We start from the raw sequence: 23,511 nt of genomic DNA, 5'->3' as shown, positions 1-23,511 counted from the left end.
GATTACCAGCTTATTCCATAAAAAAATCAGACATAAAACCCAAAACCTAAACATGATTTCTTAAACGAATTCCTTATTATATTCTATTTGCAATACTAGCAGCGAACTTGAAGAAAATTAATAAATGGAGATACGTTTTTCCCAAGCCAACAAAGTGAAAACTCGATATGAAGACCAGTTTTTAATAAAACTGGCCTGGTTATCGATGAAAAGTATGAGGGAACATCAAATAAGATTGGAATTACGAGAAAAAGGGATAAAAAGAACTATTTAGGTACCGGTGCTGGCGTTGCATATCGATGTTGGGAGGCTGTGGGCTCGATATTACAGCGTTGGTATGTAAATAGATTATTACAAGAACATTTACACCTCCAGTCGCTGGGAGCCGAGCACATTTGTATACCATTATTGAGCCATGTCTACCAACAGTGGGCACTCTTATAGCTTTGATCTTAGTAACTGATTTTAAGTAGAACCTATTGTGTTTGTCATTGTAAGTTATGTTCTCGCGTGGGCTTTTCATATTGTTACAAGTTTTCTCATTTAGATATGTTATGAAACGCTTTTGCGTTTACATTGTAAGTAATTAGTTTACTTACAATTGGAAAATACGATACCTAAAAATATCATTAGTTTTTAATATTATAATTGTTTCACTGAGCTAAAGGTCGACAGTTTTTTTGAAGGGAGGAAAATCTTCTGATTACTTCTCCCGCTTTGGGCGAGGCGAGAGGGAGTGTTAGACTCTTAATGACTAAAAACCACCCCGTTCCTACTCCTGCTTTTCGAGCCGGAGCTCCGGCAAACCTGCTAGGTAGTTCGCAGCCCTAATAGGCCCCATCTATGAAAGGTCCACAGCTTAGAGTTCAATCGACGTTATAGTGCTTTGACTTTCGACGCCTGTACGAAGGATACAGCAGTGAATGAAAATTGCAATCACATTACATAACAAACATTATCCAAAGAAACCTAATCAAGACTCAACATGAACTAATGAAGAAAGGACTAAAAGGATAATTTATTCACTACACACGAAATAAATACAGTCTGAAGTAAATGTAGCCTGTATCTCCGTATACTAAATAACGTTTACCTAATGAGGCTATGTTGTTATATAAATCACTCGAAACGACTGTGACTGTGTGTTCATTCATTACACTTTTGCCCACGAACTGAAGTTATACTAGGTTTGTGTTGTACGGAATGATATTACACGTGTAGTGTGGGAAGAGTACTTAGGTAAAATTGCATACAATGGGCATTTTTGAGGCTTCCTAGATAATGTGTTCTAATTAAGTGTAGGAGAGCCATGCTTCGGCACGAATGGGCCAAAAAGAGAGAAAGAAAACCGACGTGAAACAACGCTTGCGTTGTGTAAGTCAGGTTACCGATGGCTTCTTCCCAATCTTCCCAATCCCTGCCTCTGGTGTTTCGAGTGTCCATGGGCGGCGGCGATTGCTTTCCTCTATATCAGGTGATCCGTCTACTCGTTTACCGGTGTATTCCATAAAAAATGCACATTAAGATTTTTTAAAGATGCTACTGAACTGGAAATATCAATTGAACATTAGTCGAGTTGTCGTAATTACAACCACTACAATTTTCCGCCCTCGATACCAAACAATTTAAAAAACGTTTCATTTATTTTAAAATACCCCAAAGAATCGTGAAGTGTGTCTCGTGGTTGGTACTAGTATAGAAAAATAAGGCTCTACAACCTTATAGCTTTTAACAGCCAAGCGATTACACAATTAAGTCAATACAATTAGAATGATAATTATAAATAAATACTTGGTTCACAAAATAATTGTTATTATTAAACTAATATGGTTCATAATGGTTCATCAATTAGTGACAACCGCTGCGTAAAACCGCACAAAATTTGATTGAACTCAAATTCAATATGTTACAAACTAAACATTAATAATAAATTAATTGACATTAATTATCTGAAAAGCCTATTCGTTGACATGAGTTTCACATGAAAAGCTTTTTAATTTTTCTTCTAACTTGATTTTCCACCAGTTTTTCCATGCATTTTCGTACGTTTATTACATACAAGGATTAAAATGATAGGATTTTGTTATTTTTCCTCCCAAAACTAATACTGTAAGAAAACTATAATCCTAAACAGAAACAAAACCTAAGTCAAGTTTCCAAATCCCTAACTAATCCATCCTGTAAGCGTCATAAAAAATGACAAAATAAATACACGCCAAGAAAATACGGTAATAGAATCAGAAACGTAATAATATTTACCGTTCCGTACCGCGGAGCTTAATCATAGCCCTTACAGAATTAATCGACCTTGGGAGTCGATTAATTTATATAATGCGCTTTAAAGATAGGCCACCATCAACGTCGGCTTCAAGCCGGGCCTCATTTACACGGGTGATTTACGAGTTCACACACCGGACCCGATCTCACTTAGCAATGATTTATGCGCAACATCTCCCCCTGCCGAGTTAAGCGCATTATCGGACCACATGCCCTATCAACTTTGTAAACCGTTTAAACATTAGTCTAATACGCCAGCTGCTACGGTGTGATACGCAACCCAACATAAAATAAAGATAACATTGTACCACAAGACGTAGTGACAAGACCGTATATTCACTTCTAGCATTTTATTCGAAAAGTTTTCTTTAAATTATTACCTACATCGATGCAGTATAAAAGTTTATTTACTTGCACAAGAAACATGAGTGGGTTTAGTAGGAATTTATTTGGAGTTGGCACGCATTGTACCCACACGTGCAATGCATGCCGTTTCACGTAGTGACAGCTCCCCCGAGACACCCCGAGACGGTGTGACGACGCGACCGCCAAAAAATATTTTGCGCCATTTAAATGTCGATGACGTCCTCCACATGTATTATTTATTTACCTCGCCTGTACTTGGATCGGACGTGCAAATATTTGCTTTTTTTACTAAGATAATAAACTTCGAAAAATATTAGCTCTAAACTCTCTTTAAAGCAAATATTTAACAAAATCTGTACTCAAATAAAAAATAAGTGGTAGAAAAATAGAACAAGATTCTTATTATAAACTACAAACATCCGGAGATCCTTAATCCACAAAAGTAAACACTCATAAAATCTGTTTGGTGTATAAATAACACTTAATTTGTAGTATCAACAATTAAATAATAAATTTGGGTTGATTGACTTCAACGCAAATTACAAAACTGTGGGCTACAAATGCTACAATTTCGGTCCGAAATATTGCACTCATTACTTACCCACAATGGCCACGGAATACCAGCAGCCGAAATCACGGACACATTCACCCGCAGGAGCAAAATTAAGTTTATCGAGTAGGGACGTGATTCCGAAACTTCGCAGCAATCATACTTAGCGTATATTGAAGTGTATTGAGGAAGTATTTTCTATTGACGGCCTCGCAAAGGAGGTATAAACGGTGATAAGCGGCTTTGCATTTATGAACAAGATCCTTTGACAAATGATAGCTTGATGTCATATAGGTGACAAGCAACCCGTCTATCTACATTAACAGACGTACATAGAGAAATAGACATTATTGACATGTTGCTAGACTTAATTACGAACTTACTTAATGTACACACCTTAATTAACATTTTTAATTAGGTTAGGACGCAACTAGCGTGCTCTAGTCGACTGCTTTTGTTTGGACGACTAATTCAGAATGCATACGTATCTAGACACACGGCAGTGTGTCCGCCAAGTTCGAGCAAAAAAACCGACACACCGGCCGTGGGTTATATTACACGAACCATTTCGGGCCAAGTTCGACCCACCTATAATTCAAAATCTATTTTATCTACGCATATGAAATTTCTAGTATCTATCGAGATCTACTTACTTATCTAAAATACAAAATTTCATTAATGTACCTATTGTAGATCTTGAGATATTGACGTCAGAAAATCGCTATTTTTACTATACACTCACTGACTGACTCACTCACTCACTCATCAAAAACCTAGACCACTTCCAATGGTCGTATTGACTTGAAATTTGGCATGGAGGTAGGTCTTTAGGTCAAGGTAAAGGAAAAAATCTGAAAATGGCCAAGTGTGAGTCGGTTTTAAAAATAATGAAGGTGTAAATTCATACCCCTAAGGAACTAAAACAAAAAAATTATCTATATCTTCCAATGGTCGTACCGACCTAAAATTCGTTCCAAAGTTTGTATTTAGTCAAAGTAAAGTAAAATAAGAAGAAAAGAAAATAAACCTTACAAAAATAAATGAAATCCCACCCAAAACATAAATGTGAAAGGCTGCCAAGTTCGATAATATTGGAATGCTTCGCCTATAAAAGAAGTGAGATCTAAATAAGTACCAAGTTCCATACACAGACCTCAGTTAAAAATGATATAACTTGGCAAGTTTTAATAGAAAATTATATACTTGACTCATTGCGTTTAATAGGTTTATAACAAAGTGTGTGAAAACTTGCCAACTTGTTATATCATTTTTAACAGAGGTCTGTGTATGGAACTTGGTACTTATTTAGATCTCACTTCTTTTATAGGCGAAGCATTCCAATATTATCGAACTTGGCAGCCTTTCACATTTATGTTTTGGGTGGGATGAGTTTTACATTGTGCAGTAGGTGCGCCAAACATTTAACATTTTAGGAGTTTCCTTTGTTCGAGAATTTACATTACAGTTACATTTATACAAATATGCATATTGAACACTTATGAACAGAACCAAACAAGACTAAATTAAAAAGCAATCTTGATATTGTTAAATGATTTAAATAAATAAATGAATATTTAACGACGCGTCCTATAGAATAATTGAACAGTTTCCGACGCGAGCCCGTTTTTCATTACAATTCACAGGATCCGATTGCACGCGCACACTCGTATTAACTTTATACTTAATAATGAAACAGTAATAAAGACTACGAGCTATCAATTACGAACAATTATGTACGACATCAGAAACAATAATCGCTACAGTCGTTTTAAATTGGGTAACGTAAAGCCTCATGGTGTTAATTACTTTATTTATGTCACTAACAAAACCACGCAGATTGCACTGCCGACCCTGCTCTGGTTCCCCACACATTATATCGGACTTGTAAAAGCTTTACTGTACAAAGTTTCCCTCTTTTTATGCCTTCATCTCAACCTTTTTATGATGAACCGTCAATTCCGCACATTTGACTTAATTTTATTACCTCTGCCTGCCCTCCAGGTACAGGCGTGAACAGATTGCCGAGCAGTTGTTTAAAACACAATTATTTTTGTTCTTTAGAATCAACGCTTTCATTACTATGTAATAGGGCGAATTTCACTGACATGAACATTAACAAACATTTGTTAGTACAAGACATGCGCGACAAAGAGTCGTGAATGTTATTTGAGCATATATTATGCATTTCCCTACATACAATACAAAAGGTATGTCAAGCTCTCAGAACAAAGAGCGGATTTTCGCATTACATTTAAATTCCCTCCTATTTAGATTCTTACCGGGAAAAATACATTACCATTAAGAAGGCGTAAGTGGTGGTCGTGTAATACCTAGTGGCGGCCACTTGACATATATCGGCATTTATCTCGGCGGGTTAATTTTCCGGGTCAGGCGGGCGCGGCGCGGCGGGCGGCCGTCCTCGGATGAATTCAATCAGAAGCAACAACCTAAGCAATCTCGACGCCAGCAAACGATTGCGACGAGTGTGTATTGAGTTGACCGCCAGACGAGAACCGTCGAGGGCCCTCACCTCAGCCGCAAACTTGTGCACCGACAAAACTATTTATTCTCTCCAAATATCTAGTTCAAGAATATTGAAATACAATTTTCGTATACTTAAGCACTAGCTAAACGAAATCCGAAATTAAATTCTGTACTCACTTAAGGTCCATTCAGTGTAAGTACTTGGCAAACTTGAGCATACAAAGAGTCCGTCGTCGTAAAGTACAATTTGAATCTGCGAAGTCAGCGTTTCATTTTTGTTTTGTCTTGGTTTAACCGCGGGTTTGCCGTCATAATAATATAATGTTGTGAATACAAGTGCCGGCCACCGTTTACTTGAGGGCTGCGGGCAACGGTTTAAGTGAAACAGACAGCGAACCACTTAACCTTCGTCTTGTATTTAAAGGAAGGCTAGACGTTGAACCCGTACACAGCAGCAATATGAGGAAAAATAAAACGAACCCAATTGACTACCTTTATTTTTACGGTGGTTTACTTATTAAGGTAAATACGTTTGTAATTTCAGTTTGAGTTATTTAAGTATGTCTGGATCCTATTACCAGTGAGTGTACTCATCTGTGTGGGTAAGCAAGTATGCGCGCTAAAATTTAAATTACCACCAGTATTAATCACCTACCACGAATCTATGTGGCATCATCAAGCAAGCTGTCCTGGTAGGACTGGTCGGGACACAAGCCGTACATAGCAAACATAATCGCTCTGAACTTAGTGGTAATCAATGCTCGGTAAAGTGTCACCGATCCTTGCAGACGCGGAGACGCTCGATAAATTGACTCAATTATTTTACTTTAGAAAGTGTCTGCCTGTCTGTGACCTTAATATAACAACCATTCATGTTAGTGGGCGCGTGCGTACAATATTGTGACTCTTACATTTATCTAAATTATTTATTACACCATGAGCAGCGTCCAAAGGGTTCTAACTAACCAATTGTAAAGAGCTAAAGACGACCAACACTTTATTGTACTTCATTCAAATATTAAAATTTACATTTCAAAGAAATAGTGCAGAAATCTGACAAGAGTGTAGTTGATATGTTTGCAGAGCAAAAGAACGGACCATAAAGCAAGTCAGTCTTAAATAAGTACCCTTATATTCTGGAGCAGTTTGCATTCGTTCCAGGAGTGCAACAGATAGAACAACAAGACAAAGCGACGAAATGTTGCCAACGATTTATTAAAAGGAACGTAATATTATGTTTACTGTAAAGTCAGAAGTTTTATTTATTAGAGACATAAAAATAAATTCTGAGTTACAGCATGTCAACGAAGAATTTCTAAATAAATAAATCGAAACACGCTCATGATCACTGGACAAACAAAACACATATGACGTAACCCAGCATTTAAACAGGATATTCTAATAAATCAGTCAAAATTCTAAAATTACAAAACAAAAGTGAACAAATCCAGCGATAGTTTACGATCGGTGTCAAATGACAATTGCCACAAAGTAAATCTGAAACGTTTCACTATTGATTGCGCAATATATGCTTTCGAGAAAAGGCTTGATGTTTAGCACCGTAAAGATTTGTTGGATGGTGCAATAAAACCTTATACAGTTCAATAAAAATATGTTTGTATATGACGGTCACAACGTGCGACCACCTACGATATGGGTTTATTGTCGTCATGGAGTCCCTCGCTCCCATGACATGTGCACCAAGACACAAAACAGTTGCAATAGTAAACCCATCTAACATCGTAACTACACTCTCTTTTACACCGAATGATAAGATTTTGTCTTCTATTTTATAGCTCATAACTAACGCGATCAACTTTTTACTATACAACTTTCCACTGCAGCGTAAAACACTAGAATTTCCAGTTAGTATTAATTTTCTTCAGAATCGAGACTGGCAAATCTGTTTAATGATTTTTACTTAAGATTTCTTATTTGAAGCCGATTCATATTCTTGAGAACCTCAATTATTGATGGTTGAGTTCAAGCACAGATGTAATTTATTCAATTCGTTGGCATAACGACCGAGATCTGGCTAGTTCACGGGACGGTTTAAAGCTAACTAATTTGGTTAATGTTAGTGATGGAAATTTGTGCCAGGAACGTTTTCGCTGGCGCTAATATATGGAACTGACTAGTCGGATTTCAGTTGGAAATGGGTTTAAACGTTTTGCACGTTACGCTCATTAATCTTGTCCAGTTATCTTGAGGGGGAAAGCAATTTAGTCACGCTAGCTTTATAGATCCTTAATGCAGTCCTTCAACTTGTAGATAAAAGCGTTTCACGCTCTATTAAAATTGCAAACTCACATGAAGGTCATTCGTCTGATTCCCAACTTCATATTAAATACCTTTGAATTTATAAAACAATATATATTTCTTAAATCAAATCATATTCACCTGGCTCTGTCTTGCCTCTTATTCTCATTAGCACAACCTTCAACATTCTTAACTGACAGTTTTGCATCGTCAGTCATAACCTTTCATAATTTGAGGTCATAACTCCTTGTACGTCTGGCTTGTTACAATCAAAAGTACTGTTCAGAACATTTCAAAATGTTTAAGAATTTAAACACCTACACTTTCTCAGTAATGTTGAACGTTCGTACATAAACATCGGTGTAAAGCAATTGTTTTTGCAATACGTAGACACATGAAACACATTCTATCTGTAAGCGGTTATGACAATCGGAAGTTGGTCAACAAATAGCGCATTCCATACAAATGGAATGTCCGCGGTTACCGCATCTTTATAGCGTACTGTTCAGACTGTTCATATAAATAAACATAAGTCGCCATTCACACTGCACATGAATCCATTGTACTCTTGTAACATAACTTTTAACGAGAATTGATGACTTGATACCTTTCACTCGTTGCAAAATCGCGATTTCAATTTCCCACCTTGCGCATTTTTGATTAATGGTTCGCAGTACTAAATTAAGAGTGATAGCGGTACTCAGCGCTGCATTCGTTGCGTAAAATATTGCAACGAACGTTCAACATTTATCGGTAATCGTTAGTTTGTATCATAATAAATTTCAAAAGAAAAATTACTAGGTACAAACCATTTAAAACGCTCAAACAATCAAGTTCCCCAAAAACAACGTTGTTCCAAACTGTGATTCTGTAAATAGAAATGGCAGCAATAGGTATCGTAAACAAGGCACTGAAACATAAAATTAATTATTAAACCCAGGAAACCAATTTATTTAAGCCCTGACTCACTGATAAAAGTATCCTTACAAGTTGTTCAATATTTCAACGCTTAAATACAAGCGTTGTAAAAGTCCATAACGACACGCGACAAGTAATAAATTGTGATTGCCTAAAAGCAATTATAACAGCAGCGTGGCCGCCATTAGACGGGGTCCGATTCTTCATGAGGTTGAGGGGGCCGTGGACGCGACACCAGTTATTTGTTTCTCACGCTCGCACCCGCCCACTGCGGCGGGCGCTGTGCAAACGTGCTCGTCTTGTAAAACTTGTAAACCACAGAGATGCCCGATAACAACACTTGTTATTGATATACTTATCGCTATCTTAACGATATGTTCAGAAATTGATGCACCCAGCATCTACATAAATATCACGAGCCAATATCAATTCAATCGGCATTTTCTGTTAGCTTCAAGGCGTTGAAACGCCATGGGTGAGTAATGGGATCCTGAATTAATCTTTACACCTTTTATCACTAGTATTAGAGGATGTTTTATTGCGGGTCAGAACGAGCCGGCGCCAAATATTTGCCTAACCCTCATTAAGGGCCAGGAAAACCTAATAATTGTTTTGATAATTACGCACTAAGCCACGAAGGTAAGCGGTAGTAATAAATCTTGGGCAGGAATTCTTTCTGATTGTTAGTCGATGATGGCATGGCTATCGCGTGTTGGTGTGAGCGACGCCCACATGTTTTCCGATGCTAACTAAGGCACTAATTTCTATTACCATTATTGACACGTAATAACGGCGCGGTGAGCTTCGTGCCGGCCGACTGTGAAACAAAGTCGTTACAATGTTTGGCCTTACAGTTGTGAGCTGTGCGTGGCGTGTGTGACCACCATAAGTGGCGGCCACTTAGATGCACATTAATAAATTATGTCCCATCGGTAGAAGATGTTAATATATTCTTTAAACGATGTTAAGTGAGTAGTAATCTTGTTGTACTTGTTTCTATATATGGGTATGACGCGCTCGATCTGGACAGCAAGCTGCAATTACTGTGAATTTTTCAGTGTAAGTAACTGTATCCAGTAAGCCATTTGAGTTCGATACAGAGACGTGACGTGGTACAACTATCTTCTTATCTCCAACATAAAATTTCAGAATTTCTTCACTCATCATATAGCGTAGGCCTTTGAATATACCGTCGCGTCACGCCAATGACATTCTAGAATTTCCCTGATTAGACCCGGACACAACCAAACAAAACACTCCTTATTCTCTTTTTCTGAATTTATAACTGAATTCCCATTTCTCAAGAAGCAGAAAACAATAGAAACAAACAAGAAAACGTCACAAATTAAATTATTTACATTCACATACCCCTACAGAAACCGAAAACTTTAGCAGCTGCTTACTGTCACACAAAATGGATATTTTGTTGGTTCACGCCACGCATAGCGCACGCTACGAAACCCTTCAAATAATTATTTCCTATAAATTTTCGCTCAAAACTTTGACGAGGCGACCGAGGCGTTCGAGTGAGAGCGTCATTACTCATTTCCTAGGAACTATGAGCAGGTGAACTGTAAAGTTGATCGTTTACGTAATTCCCTAGGTCTCGTCTCGTCTCGACGCTAAACCTACGCGCGACTGATCTAAATGTCCGGATAAAGAGATCTGATAACTTTATTGCGCATTTACTAGTTTTCTTGTTGAACGGTATTTACTAAGGTATGCGATAAATGGCCATTGAAAAGTGGGGTATAAAATATACATAGGTAAATCATCACCATGAAACTATTTTAATCCTCTGCTGGACTATGTGCCTGTATGTAAGGGGAATTTGGTATAATCACTTCCCAGGTCGGTTAAAAGATCCTCAGCTGTTCAGAACGCAGTTAGAAACGTTAAGGTTTATCCGATGGTGTTGCTGCCCAATCTCAGTTTTCTTTTTGTATTTCCTTAGGCCGACTAACTTCTTAACAACTACAAGGTACACATAGGTAAATGTGTAAATGAAATATTAAATGTGTAGTAAAACCACTTTTTGCGAATAATTTCTTAAACTTGATAAACAAGGTGTAATTAAACCCGCCACCATTGCCGCTGGCAAACATCTAGTCTACTTATAGAACTATTAGCTTCAAAGTAACATGAAAATCTTAAGCCACTGATTAATAGTTATTAAATACGACATTATGTAAAACCGTGTAATAGCTAATTATGAATATTTAAAGTGCAATACTAGACCAGACTGGACTAAGCCGATTCCATACTCAAGTTTGTATTTTTGTTTGTTACTTCTGCACTTTAAAATGGCTGAATAAAATTTAGAACGGGGATTTTTTAAGAAGGTATATCATCCAATTACTTCTCCCGCCTTGGGCGAAACGAGAGGGAGTGTCAGACTCTTACTGACTAAAAACCACCCCGTTCCTACTCCTGTCCTTCGAGCCGGAGCCCCGGTAAACCCGCTAGGTAGTCCGCAGCTCCGGATCTTGGAACAGGGGTTGATTATGGTCTGAAATTACTCGGAATTCAGATTGTGAAACAAAACGTAGAACTGCTAACTAGTGAAGAGTGAGACTGATCCCTTTGGACAACTACAGGCATGATCAAAGACACAAGAAAATCAATAATAACCATATTGTCTTACAAACTAGTTAAACACGAGCTTTAACAAAGATGGAAGCGATTATACATGGTGTTCATTAACGGTCGCTCGGTTCACTATGAGAGTTTCAAAGCGATACTTAGTTAAAATCATGATAGGTTAATCCCATTGTTATATTAACGGCAAACAATGGGTTCGATTTGATTTAGACCATCAATACACTCGGAGCCATTATATTGAGGCATTAACTGAACTAATATCTGCCTAATATCTGCGGAACGCTGGAGGTAATTATGACGTAACCGAATATCGATGCCATGAACATTGAACAGCTGAACACCCACCCTATATATACCATATTTATCGCAGATTGAAGTCGAACATTATACCATGAAAACACATAACCTCTCGCCTGTATCCTATGGGGGTAAGCGGAGACTAATAGATCTTTAAGATCAAGATATCAAAATCTTTACATGTGCTTAATTTCGTCTAGATCTGTTTAAGTTTTTTTTAGTGAAACACATTAATTTACTCTCATAATGTTTAGCGTTTTATAAGTCAAGTCGTTAGAAAAGTTTTTATAAAAAAAAGAATTATCAGAATCTATCGTATTTCGGGTGTCAATGGCCGGCTGCGATTGGTTACCAATAGGTGATACATCTGTTCGTTTACCGGCTTATACCATAAAAAACCTCTATGCCAAATTTCATCTAAATCTGTTCAACTATTCGGACGTAATTAAATGAAAAGCATCCATACACCCTCACAAACTTTCACATTTATGATATTAGTTATATAAATAGGATTAATTGATTTAATATCTGCGGAAGGCGGGAGATTATTATGACGTAATCGACTAAGTACCGATACTATGAATATATGGAACACCCACCAATATATAATATACCATATTTATCGCGGTAGAGAAACCTTGTTATAATCTCGCTCGGTATATTAATAAACTTTACGCGACAAAATGTTTACCTACCGTTTAGGATCTTCATAAATAGAAAGTTATATTTGGTTTCGTTTTGTTAGAAAAGTCTACTTTTAGAAATGGCTAACGGTGATTTGGTGTTTCACTTATGGTTATCGGCAACTGAGTCAACCGTGTCAGCTTTAGCAATTGCTTATAATATGCATAAGAATAAACCATCACACTAGTTAGGTTTTCTAAAATGCTGCAAGTGCACCCAATTTTATCATCACATCACATCAACAGTCTATAAGTGACCACTGCTGACCAAAGGCATCTTCTCACATAGAGAAGGTTTGAGCATTAATCACCACGCTTGCTCAATTATTAGAAATTATAAGCCAGGTTTCCTTACGATGTTTTCCTTCACCGTTTGTCAGTGGTGTCTAAATAATCTTAGAAAGTACATAAAACTCGGAACCCACACCCTCATGCATGAGAAGTGAGCATCTTAACCCTCCAGACCACCACAGCAATATCAATTTTATCATCACACCCCTAAATAATTATCTTAGAAGTTCATTCTTAGGAGGTCATTGAACCTTAACACCGAACAGTTTTCTGGATATTACTGAAAATTTCTTCCTAATACGTATTTTATCGTATTCAATTTCCTCCACCAAATTGACCCTACAAAGCAAACAAAGACTAAGTAAACATCGAAAATAGTTACGAAACGATTTATTATTAAACTTTCATCCGCAATCGTTGAAGCTGAGTCGCGTCTAAATACGTCGGGGTCATTACTTTGAGAGTAGCGACCACCGCAGTGTAATCTTCCGATAGCTTAATGAATCAGGACATTATGTTCGAGGAGTCGACCGGTCCGGACATTACCATGAATTGTCCCATCACTACAGGGGGTCATTTTATTGAGTAAACGTGGAGCCATCCTAGCGGGACTGACCTCAAATAGTCAAGAGATCACTAGCATTAAAGCCATAAACTAGTACTGGTAGGTCATAGCGGGTAGCACGGGACTATCGTGTTCATGTACTTAATACATGTCATAAAAATCGTACAAACAAGTAGTTCTTTACCTGGCTCTGGGGTTTTATTAGCATAATGTTATCATATTGTAATGTAATCAGGTAAAATAATGGTAAACACAGTACGTTTAAATGGAATAAAAAGCGAGATGAGACTGTTTGTTTAGAGTAGAAAACGATTCGAGACAAATGTTTGCTTTGAAATTGTTTATAAACTTGTCAGTACAAATGTATGAAAGTACATTTGTGACGTAGACAATAAAATATTTTCCTGCTATTAAAATGGTCTTAACTGGCTTTATTTCAACTAAACAAGCTATCGATATTTATAAGGTACAAAATAATCATGGTGCATGAGTCACGGCGTGAGAAGAGTCACCGAGAGTCGCAGGCGCAACGCGTAGGCGAGCCGGTCCTGCGCACACGCAGCCGTACTAACAAATTACGTTTACCCACAACAATCCGAGTCCACGAGTAAGTTAATGTGGCGTGCATCCACTGGAACCGTAGATACACTCAGAATTATTATATTATACGGATAATGCGGACATTTGAATGCGTGAGAAATGCTTAAGTAGACATCTGCTGAATGTTCGGAAAGCACATCCGAGATTTCATTGTAAGTGGAACATACACGAGATATACGAAACATTTTTAGATATGCAGTTCTTGTGTTAACTGTATAATATTACCGAACTTGATACATTTTATTCAGAGAACGTAGATTAGTAACACGATGTTGTTCTCAAAAATATACATAAAATGTCATAGGAAACATAAGTTATACATACACACAACGGTACATAAGACGGCCAATTACATAATACTAACATCTATGTATCTATCATACTATGACATAATACTATAAATCACACTAATATTATAAATGTGAAAGTTTGTTTGTTTGGATGTTTTTGCGTCAATTACGCTGAAACTACTGAATGGATTTTAATGAAATTTGGTATAGGATGATAAGAGCTAACTTGGGATATAGGATACTTTTATCATTTTTATACTTCATTATTTATTGTTTTATTTATATGATATATGCATTAAGTTATTATGAGACAATCAAACCAAATACGTATATTTTTACAAGTAAACAATTATGTGCATTTACGTAATATTACAGTTGTTTTCGCCAGATTAGATACTAGATCAGTTTTACTTGACAAATAAAGATAAAATTCTTTTAACAATATTTTTATCTGTGAGATAATGTAGGTCTCTTCAGTGCATGTTTCGAAAGGGGCTTGTAATTGTATTTTACAAATAATACTCAGGTTACGTGCTATAATCTGCCTATCCCTTCGGGGATTAAAGGCGTGTCGAAATGTATGTGTACTCGGGTTAAATTAATTGATAAATTCTATTCTTATTGATTCCAAACCGTCAATAAGATTTCAATGAAAAAAGTTGCAACAGTAGACAAATTAATTATAAATATTTTAATATAAATATATTTCTCAATAGTAGAACAGAGTCTGGAATTCTGCCCAGTATATGGCAATAGGCTCGCCCCCTATTACATGGGATTCAAACCACAAATGGTGAAAAGTGCACCTATGCCTACCCCTTCGGGAATAAAGGGCGTGACGATATTTTATAGGCTTGTTAAGTACAAAACCTAAATTATAAACCCTATATTTAATACTAATTTTAAATCGCTTTATTTAGCATCTAGGGCGGGCTACAAAATGGCTACGCATGCGTGCCCTATAGGTTTAGCATAAGGATTACAATTATATGCACGTGTGCACATTCAGAAACTGTACATGTGCGTCGATCGGAGATTACTGGGATATCTCGTGACAACGAGATTCAATGTGCATGGTAATTTCGCAATTAAAAACTACATGCACTACAATTAGTATTCTTTGAAATTTTATTTTTCTCTCGTAGTTTATTTTCTTATTATTTGTTTGTTTTTGATCTAATAGGGAATTCTGGATATGTTAATATCATGTAGATTTTATTTTATAAATCTTCCAACAGCACTGAGCCTGTGCAAATCGATCTCAGTGTGATGATACACCTTCTAATCTTCTCTTACGTGAAGAAAACTGGGGCGACATACAATAACGTCTACCTAGTATATTGCAGAAAACGCTAAGTTAGCATTAAATGTATTCATGTCTAGAAAACTATTGACCTTTTTAAATTTTATTTACATATTTATTTTATCAGATAGCCAAAACAACTATCAATTTGTACACTATAAAATTTTGTGATGTTTTTATTTTTATCTATTCAACAATTTGATATAGTTCCGTTAGAAACTCAACGTTTATCCTACTTATCTCAGTCACGAATAATACTAATATATACACTAATCATAATAGTTTAATACGTTTAATTCAATTGCCTATAATTTAGTAATCCTGTAATACATAAAAAAATCATTTTATTATTTAAATTTTTAGTCTCATGTTACTAAACTATTATATCACTTAGACAGACTTCTATTTAATAAAGGAAAAGCAAAAAAAACTGAAATATTCTATGGAAAAACTAAGAAAATCAAAATTAATACTACTGCCTGAAAAATAATAATCCTTTTAATACCTACCTATATAAATAAATTAACCATCTTTATTCAATAACTAACGAACCTTACTCAATTACTAATCAAATAAAGAATCTCATAATTCGGCATTCACAAAAAAGAAGAAATCTTAATAACAACTAAATAAAGTAGAACAACAATATATTTGTATTTCAAACTGTAATTCCAACATCAAGAGAGCTAAGAAATCTAGATATGACAAGCTGGGGCTACAAACTAGTTTATGTAGACCTCGTTTTAGCAAGCTAGGCTAGCTTCGTCACCTTAATTCGCTTAACCTGACCCAGTGCGGTACTGGTACATGTATCCATGTTATCTATTACAACTTACATCTTGTTGATACTGGCTACTACACGATATGTTTTATATATTCGGAAAGAGTTATTGATTTGTATATTCGTATAATAATTTTGAACATTTCCTCAGAGTTTACGAACGTCAAGTTCAACGTTATTTTTCGTAGACATTACATGATACAGACCTACGTACAATGTACTAAGGCTACCTTTGTGTCAAAAATCAACCTATTATAGGGACAGGATTAACATAAAAATGTTTGAAGCAAGTGACACATTACATATTTCTTATTTTATTTGTAAACGTATACCATTTATCTTACTATCTTCGTCGTTATCTGTCAAGGTAACGCGTTTTATATCAACGCAAACAAAATGCTCATTAGTTACATAAACATCATATCTTGTCCGAAAACGTCAGTTGATACACGTCTCTCAAGTCGGCACTACACACGATAAGATGACTTCAACCGAAAGTATACGCGGAATTATTTACAAAGATCAACCATATTGGATACCATCTCACATGAATTATGGAAAAAATGCCATAGACCGCATGTTGAGAGCTAAAGACAAAGTTGCTTTGGTAAAGTATAAATGTGTTGATCGTAATAGTAGTTTAATTAATGAAGATGTGTTGTTAATTAATACTGTTTTCGATGTCAAAGATTGATGGGAAGACGGGGCAACAAATAAGGTTCGGTGAGTTGGTGCAGTTGGTTGTGAACGCGGCGTCGTCGCTAATACGCTTAGGTGTGAAACGTGATGAAGTGGTTGCCGTGTGCAGTGAGAACAGAACGGAATTCTTGATTACTGCAATCGCTACGTGGTGTAGTGGTGCTACCGTCACTTTTCTCAACTCCGCCTACAGCAAAAGTAAGTGAATTGAGATTTCTTGTTTTGTTTTGTAATGGTTCGATTTAGTTTCTGTTCCACATACAAATTCCTCTTCTTGTATTACTGTGTCAACAGCTTTAATAAATTAAACCTTTATATTCTTAATTTCATTATCTTTGATGAATGAAATTATGTGTTTGTTATTATGTGTTTTCTATTTGCAGATGAATTGGAGCACACAATATCAATATCTAAGCCAAAATACGTATTCCTTTCATCTGATACTCACAATAGATTCTATAGTACTATAGTTGGAACAAAGATTGTGGAAAAATTCTACATATTCGACGATTCCGTCAGTGATCCTAACATTTTGAAGTTTAATGACTTAATTAAGACGAACGTTGATATTGATAGTTTCAAACCAGTTAGTGATCCTGTTAATGGTAAGAAATATTTATTAATAACTATGATAATTATCATTTTCAAATATGGTCATAATACATCAGACTATAATTTATATCAACCTTTACAAGTCAAGACATAAAGAATTTTGAATGCTAATTCAAATATTATAATAAAACAAGATTACAATGAAATAAAATCTAATTCATTAAAATTAATCCACTCGAGAGCTGTTCCAATACAAGTAGAATTTAATTTTGGCGACTAAATTATAATAGTATTGTAAATAATTTAGCTATAAACCAGGTTGCTCAATAACTGCTAATTTAATAGGACTGGCACAGACGGCTATGATTCTGTATTCATCTGGTACAACGGGACTGCCTAAAGGAGCAAAACTGACGCATTTGAACTTGATCACTACTCTTAACCAACCAACGTAAGGAATAATATTTATTAAGTCTACAGACATCTTTTAATGTTTAATATTTGATCATTTATTAGTTAAAAATGTTAGTATATTCAGTGCCGGCGTGAGGGCCACTGACACCCCGGGCGAAAATATTGTGGCGCCCACTTGAGGGAAGCAATATCAAGTGTTAGTAGTAGTTTTTAATTTTTTTGGCGCCCCCCAGAATTTGTCGCCCTGGGCCATCGCCCCATCACGCCCCCCCCCCCTAACGCCGGCACTGAGTATATTATTAGTGTATATGACAGTATACGAACTTAACTATTTAATACGACTGCACGGTTGGCGCGGTGGCTGGGCAACAGGCTGCCGTACAACGTGTAGCGGGTTCGATTCCCGCACGGAGCAACTCTTAGTGTGAACCACAAATTGTTGTTTCGGGTCACATGTGCATAAGAAATTGTATGTTTGTAAACATACCCACGACACAGGAGAAAATCCTAGTGTAGGGCAACTGAAAAAAGAGCATTACAGATTCCCCCATCTATGAACTTTCTACTACATACAATACAATTCCTATTCAATATCCATCCATAAATTGTAAAATAATCTTACCAAACACTCTTTGCAGCCACATCACGAAAGACCTAATCTTTCTGTCCAACGCACCATGGTCTAATACCTTTGGGATCATGAGCACAATGGATGAAATGGTCAATAACCGAACCATTGTATACCTGACTCGATTCAACGTGGAGCAGTACCTAGCATGTATTCAAAAATACAGAGTAAGTAAAAGGACTTTACGAGTTATAAATCGACTAGCTTCAGCCAGCAGCTTCACTTGCGTTCCTGTGGAATAAAAAGTAGCCTATCTGCCGTACTCAGAGTCATTTAATGATTACTTAAACTTTTCCTTAGTAACGATTTTGTATCAAAAACTATTGCTAAGGACTAGGTTAAGTAACCATTAAATGACTCTGAGTGCGGCGGTATGTGTTATTCCAGACCGTAATCTACCACTGCTCTAAATTTCATCCCAATCCTTTTAACTGTTTTGACGTTATTTAGTAACAAGCAATCTTACAAACTCATAAACTTTCGCATTTATAACATTATAGTAAGATTAATGTTCAAGATTTTAATTTTTATCTATGTTTCAGATTGGAGTATTATTAGCAGTCCCTCCATTAGTTATTTCGCTTACAAAATCACCACTTATACAGAAGTACGATGTGAGCTCCGTTGAAATTATATACTGCGGAGGAGCTCCTTTAGATTTGGGTGTCATGAATGAGACTAAACAAAGGTACGATGGTATAAACATAAAAAATACTAGAGAAAACAATTTAATAGAAAATAATCCACTAACAATACAGTAAGATTTTTTAGTTTTAATTCCACTTATACATGTATTTTTTAGCAAGCGGTGTGCAGCACACACATAACATGCAATATACCACTCGACATATGTTTCGCTTCTCCACGGAGCATCTTCAGAAGGTGTTGTCTCGGCAGCTCCTGCAGCTCGAATCTCCGTATCCGCATTCGAGCATGATAAAAAATACATGTATAAGCGGAATTTAAACTAAAAAATCTTACTGAATTGTTAGTGTAGCATGGATTTCCACAAAGTAACGACTGATTCTATTCTATATAGAAAATAATATTTCATTGTGATATTAACTCGACAGATTCAAGGGTCTAAAACACGTTCTACAAGGTTATGGCATGACAGAAGTAACGGGTACCTTAACTGAAGAGTCTCTCGTCGAAACAAAACCAGGAAGTGTCGGTAAAGTTGCAGTTGGAAACGTCGTAAAGGTAAAAACATTACTAATTCAATTTTATCCTTTTTAACTGATAGTACTAGTTTAGAGAACAGAGAGTAAAGTTCCCTAAGAAAAGGAGGATCCTCCGACCAGGCGAGGTGATCATGCCTGGCGGGCTTTCTGCCCAACTGTTGTTCGTTGGGATTTTCTATCCGTGTTATTTCGCATGTAAACTTAATATGTGCGATGCAGGATATTTGTGACGTCATCCGTTGATTTGCTCGTCGATAGTCTATGTGCGACTTCTGTCATCTGTCACTTGTTACTTGTCAATGTGTCGCCACACTAGTACTAATGTCATGACATTTTAGATAGCAGACATTGAAACTGGTAAGGCGTTAGGACCTAGACAAGAAGGTGAAGTTCGCGTGAAGGGCCCGACGTTATTCGGAGGTTACATTGGAAAGAACTTAAAAGACGAATTAGATGAAGAAGGATATTTCAAAACTGGAGATATTTGCTACTATGACGAAGAAGGTTACTTTTTCTTCGTAGATAGAATTAAAGAATTGATTAAGTATAAGGCTGGACAAGTAAGTATCGTGGTAGAAGCTATGGAAATGGTAACAAATAATTGTAAATATTTATTACTGGATGAATTGTTTTAGGTTGCTCCCTCAGAATTAGAAGCAATTTTACTTCAGCATCCTGGTGTTAAAGATGTGGGCGTTATAGGGAAACCAGATCCTATGGTTGGTGAACTTCCTACGGCCTTTGTAGTGAAAATGCCAGGAGTAGCAGTTACTGAGAAGGAACTCGTCGATTTTGTAGCTGATAAGGTAGGTTTTAAATTGTTGGAAGATTTTTAGGAATAATATTTTTAACAAGTATAGTTGTTGTTGCTTTTGTCAATATAAATGTTAAAACGTGTCAATATCAGTATTGGGTAATACACAGAGATGATAATAAAGTTGTCTATAAAATATTTAGCAATGATAAAACATCTATAGATTGATAAATACTTATGACGTGCTGTTGTTGTTTATTTGAGCAAATACTATTTTCAACAGGATCTATGAACGTTGATCAATAATCATTATATTTGAAAAATTTTAGGTCACCCTAGATGAAAATGTGCTGATTACAAGAGTGGTTGGTTTTTCCTCTGTAACTTTTTCCCTTGTGCTTTCCAGAGCCCTCATAAGATATATCGGCTATCACATGGTTAAATTATATAGTTGAGTTTTGGGACACTTGTACCTATATAAAATTTAAAAAAAGAACATATAATGACAATGCACTTCATTAATGGGAAAGCCAAACATGCTTGAGATTAGATAAAGTTGATATAATTTTATAGATCGATATTATATTGAGATATTATATATTGATTAGCTAAGACGTGTTGTTTTCGTCAATTGTTGTCAGTAATATTTATAAAAAGTTTGATACAATTGATTACACGTGGTTGATTACTCTGATAGTGCAAAAAATCATAATATTTTTGACACAGACACGTGCCAACACTATAAAAAATGCGAAACTGTTATCTCTTTCCGCTTTTCTTAACCGACTTCAAAAAAATTAGGTTCTATATTGGACCTGTATGTATGTATGTTTGTGCGCGGTTATCTCACGTTTGGTTGGACCGATATTGATGCGGTTTTCAGCATAGTATTTTTCAGACTTACAAGAAGGTTTTAGGGATTTTACCTGACTTAAAAAAATGGAAGCGGTATAATTATTGTGTAGGTACCTACGTAAACGTAGTGTAGTTGATAATTCGATGTAATGAATAGAATATAGCCTTACTTTTCATAGGAAATTCAAATGGAAAAAACCTCGGGTACAAGTATTAACTTTTCTTTATGAAAATACGTGGTAGATCTATATCACTATCTTGACAATCTCTTAATACAATAGGTGGCATTTATTATCTACAATAAACTGTCATCATATACTTAAGACTATCATCGTTACCTTATCAATCTATAATTCTATACGTCTTCGTGATGATTTATAAGCAAGTTTATCAAATTATTACACAATTATAAAAAAAACAATACGTAGCGCCTATCGCAATAAACATTTTATAACACTTTTATTTCATTGAAAACAGGAGTCGAGATATGTACCTAATACTATACTTATTACCTAAAATATAATCTACCTAGGAAACATAGGAAAAGCAGAATTAAATAATTTTTCCAGAAGTATGAAAAGAGAGTTTTACAGAAGGTAAACTTTTCAGTATTTACTCAGATTAAGATATAGATACTGAGAATTTGATATTTTATGTATAGTATGTACATTATTCAGTTTTCATGCTGTTTACCTAATGTATCGACACAATATTCTATGTGCTATAAAACCTACTCACAATTAAAAAAAAACACTTCCTAGAACACATGCTTAAGAGTTCTTAGTACCAAGACATATTTAACGGCATCTACACGACGCTTCGAATGTACCTTCTGTAGTTTCTAGAAAGTGTTTAATCTGTGACTCAACAACACTCAAAGCGCCTCTAAGCGGATCAAAATCGGTTCACAAAAAATAAACGTAATAAAATCCACGGAACTACCGCGAAAGGAAAACATTTTTTGTTCAATTACGAAAGAGTATTTATTTGACACCAAATCTTGTCTTTTATTTCCTAAGTACACAGAAGTGTCCATTAAATATTGTTGTAAAAGTAGGTATAACTTCAGACCCCGTATTATTTGTTTAGATTGTTAAGATCTAACAACCGAAAAATGAAAACTAACTAACTAGAAAATTCTTGTTTACTTAATTCTTACTTAAGACCACTAGAATCAAGGGGCAGTGAGATTGCAATAATAAAAATCTTAATAAAAAATGAGAACAAAAGTGTGTGTGCGAACCTCTATTTTTTAACTCTGGTAATGTATGTAAAACCTTCTCATAATCTGAAAAATACTATGTTGAAAACCGCATCAAAATCGGTTCAGCCAAACGCGAGATAATCCCATTTTGTAGACTTTTTAAAGGTTTTAAACATAACTCATAATTCAATACTTTTTCTTGACAATTAAAATAAAAACAAAAACACTAACAAAATCATTTCATTGTCCAGGTATCATCGTGGAAGCAACTGCGAGGTGGCGTCTATTTCGTAGAAGATATACCAAAGACTCCCAGCGGCAAAATATTAAGAAGAATATTACGTGATTACCTCAAGAAACCTGCTAGCAAACTATAACTAGTCTTCTTTTTAACTTGAACTTATTATAAGAAGAACCTACGAGAGTTTGTTATCAAAGAAGTTGAACAGAACAATAAATCTTGTCATTGACATGTGGGCGATGGTACAGCACCTATTTGAATTGAATAAAATGTATCACATGAACTTGTAATAATTATTATCTATCACCTTATAAAGTGACGTGCAAATGGAGTGTACTTAATCGTTTTCCAAGGCTAACATGGCTTAAATAACAAAATAAAACATTCAGTAAAACACAAATCATACTTTCAAGTAATTATATAATTCCGGAGCTGCGGACTACCTAATGGAGTAAGAGTCTGACACTCCCTTTCACCTCGCCCAATGCGGGACAAGTGATTTAATGATTTGCACTCCGTAAAAAAGTAAAAAACATAAATACTTGTTTACTAGACTTAGCTTTAAACCCAAAAAATATATAAAAACTTTCTCTATTCCTCAGTAGTTTTAAATAAACAACAAACGTACGTTAAACTTGGACGACAAGTCAAATTAGAAGCTTAATTTTTAAGGAAACTGCCAAAACCGCGATCCCTTTGACGGCGTTCACGGCAA

At 35.7% G+C, this 23,511-nt stretch overlaps 2 protein-coding genes across 3 annotated transcripts in view; one reads left to right on the top strand and one right to left on the bottom strand.

Moving 5' to 3' along the window:
• Positions 1-23,511, bottom strand: part of LOC118278581 (agrin) — a 158,681-nt gene that overhangs the window by 129,668 nt on the left and 5,502 nt on the right. The gene's annotated exons all lie outside the window — the stretch shown is intronic.
• LOC118278663 (uncharacterized) lies at positions 16,684-23,079 on the top strand. The gene is made up of 10 exons (XM_035597979.2): positions 16,684-16,872; positions 16,955-17,162; positions 17,348-17,569; positions 17,862-17,967; positions 18,569-18,725; positions 19,101-19,246; positions 19,632-19,761; positions 20,081-20,302; positions 20,378-20,548; positions 22,807-23,079. Exons 1-10 carry the CDS (start codon positions 16,747-16,749, stop codon positions 22,930-22,932), a joined length of 1,614 nt encoding a protein of 537 aa, XP_035453872.2. The 5' UTR covers positions 16,684-16,746; the 3' UTR covers positions 22,933-23,079.

This window comes from Spodoptera frugiperda, chromosome 15 (genome assembly GCF_023101765.2).
Source record: "Spodoptera frugiperda isolate SF20-4 chromosome 15, AGI-APGP_CSIRO_Sfru_2.0, whole genome shotgun sequence".
Classification (NCBI taxonomy): Eukaryota; Metazoa; Arthropoda; class Insecta; order Lepidoptera; family Noctuidae; genus Spodoptera; species Spodoptera frugiperda.
The sequence above is the reverse complement of the archived record's forward strand: the minus strand, read 5'-3'. Positions and strand labels throughout refer to the sequence as shown.

Bases quoted from the DNA above. Each gene is read 5' to 3' on its own strand.
- LOC118278663 (XM_035597979.2), top strand. From the start codon at position 16,747: ATGACTTCAACCGAAAGTATACGCGGAATTATTTACAAAGATCAACCA. The intron at 17,968-18,568 runs GTAAGGAATAAT...CACTCTTTGCAG, and splicing joins ACTACTCTTAACCAACCAAC to CCACATCACGAAAGACCTAA. The intron at 20,303-20,377 runs GTAAGTATCGTG...GAATTGTTTTAG, and splicing joins TTAAGTATAAGGCTGGACAA to GTTGCTCCCTCAGAATTAGA.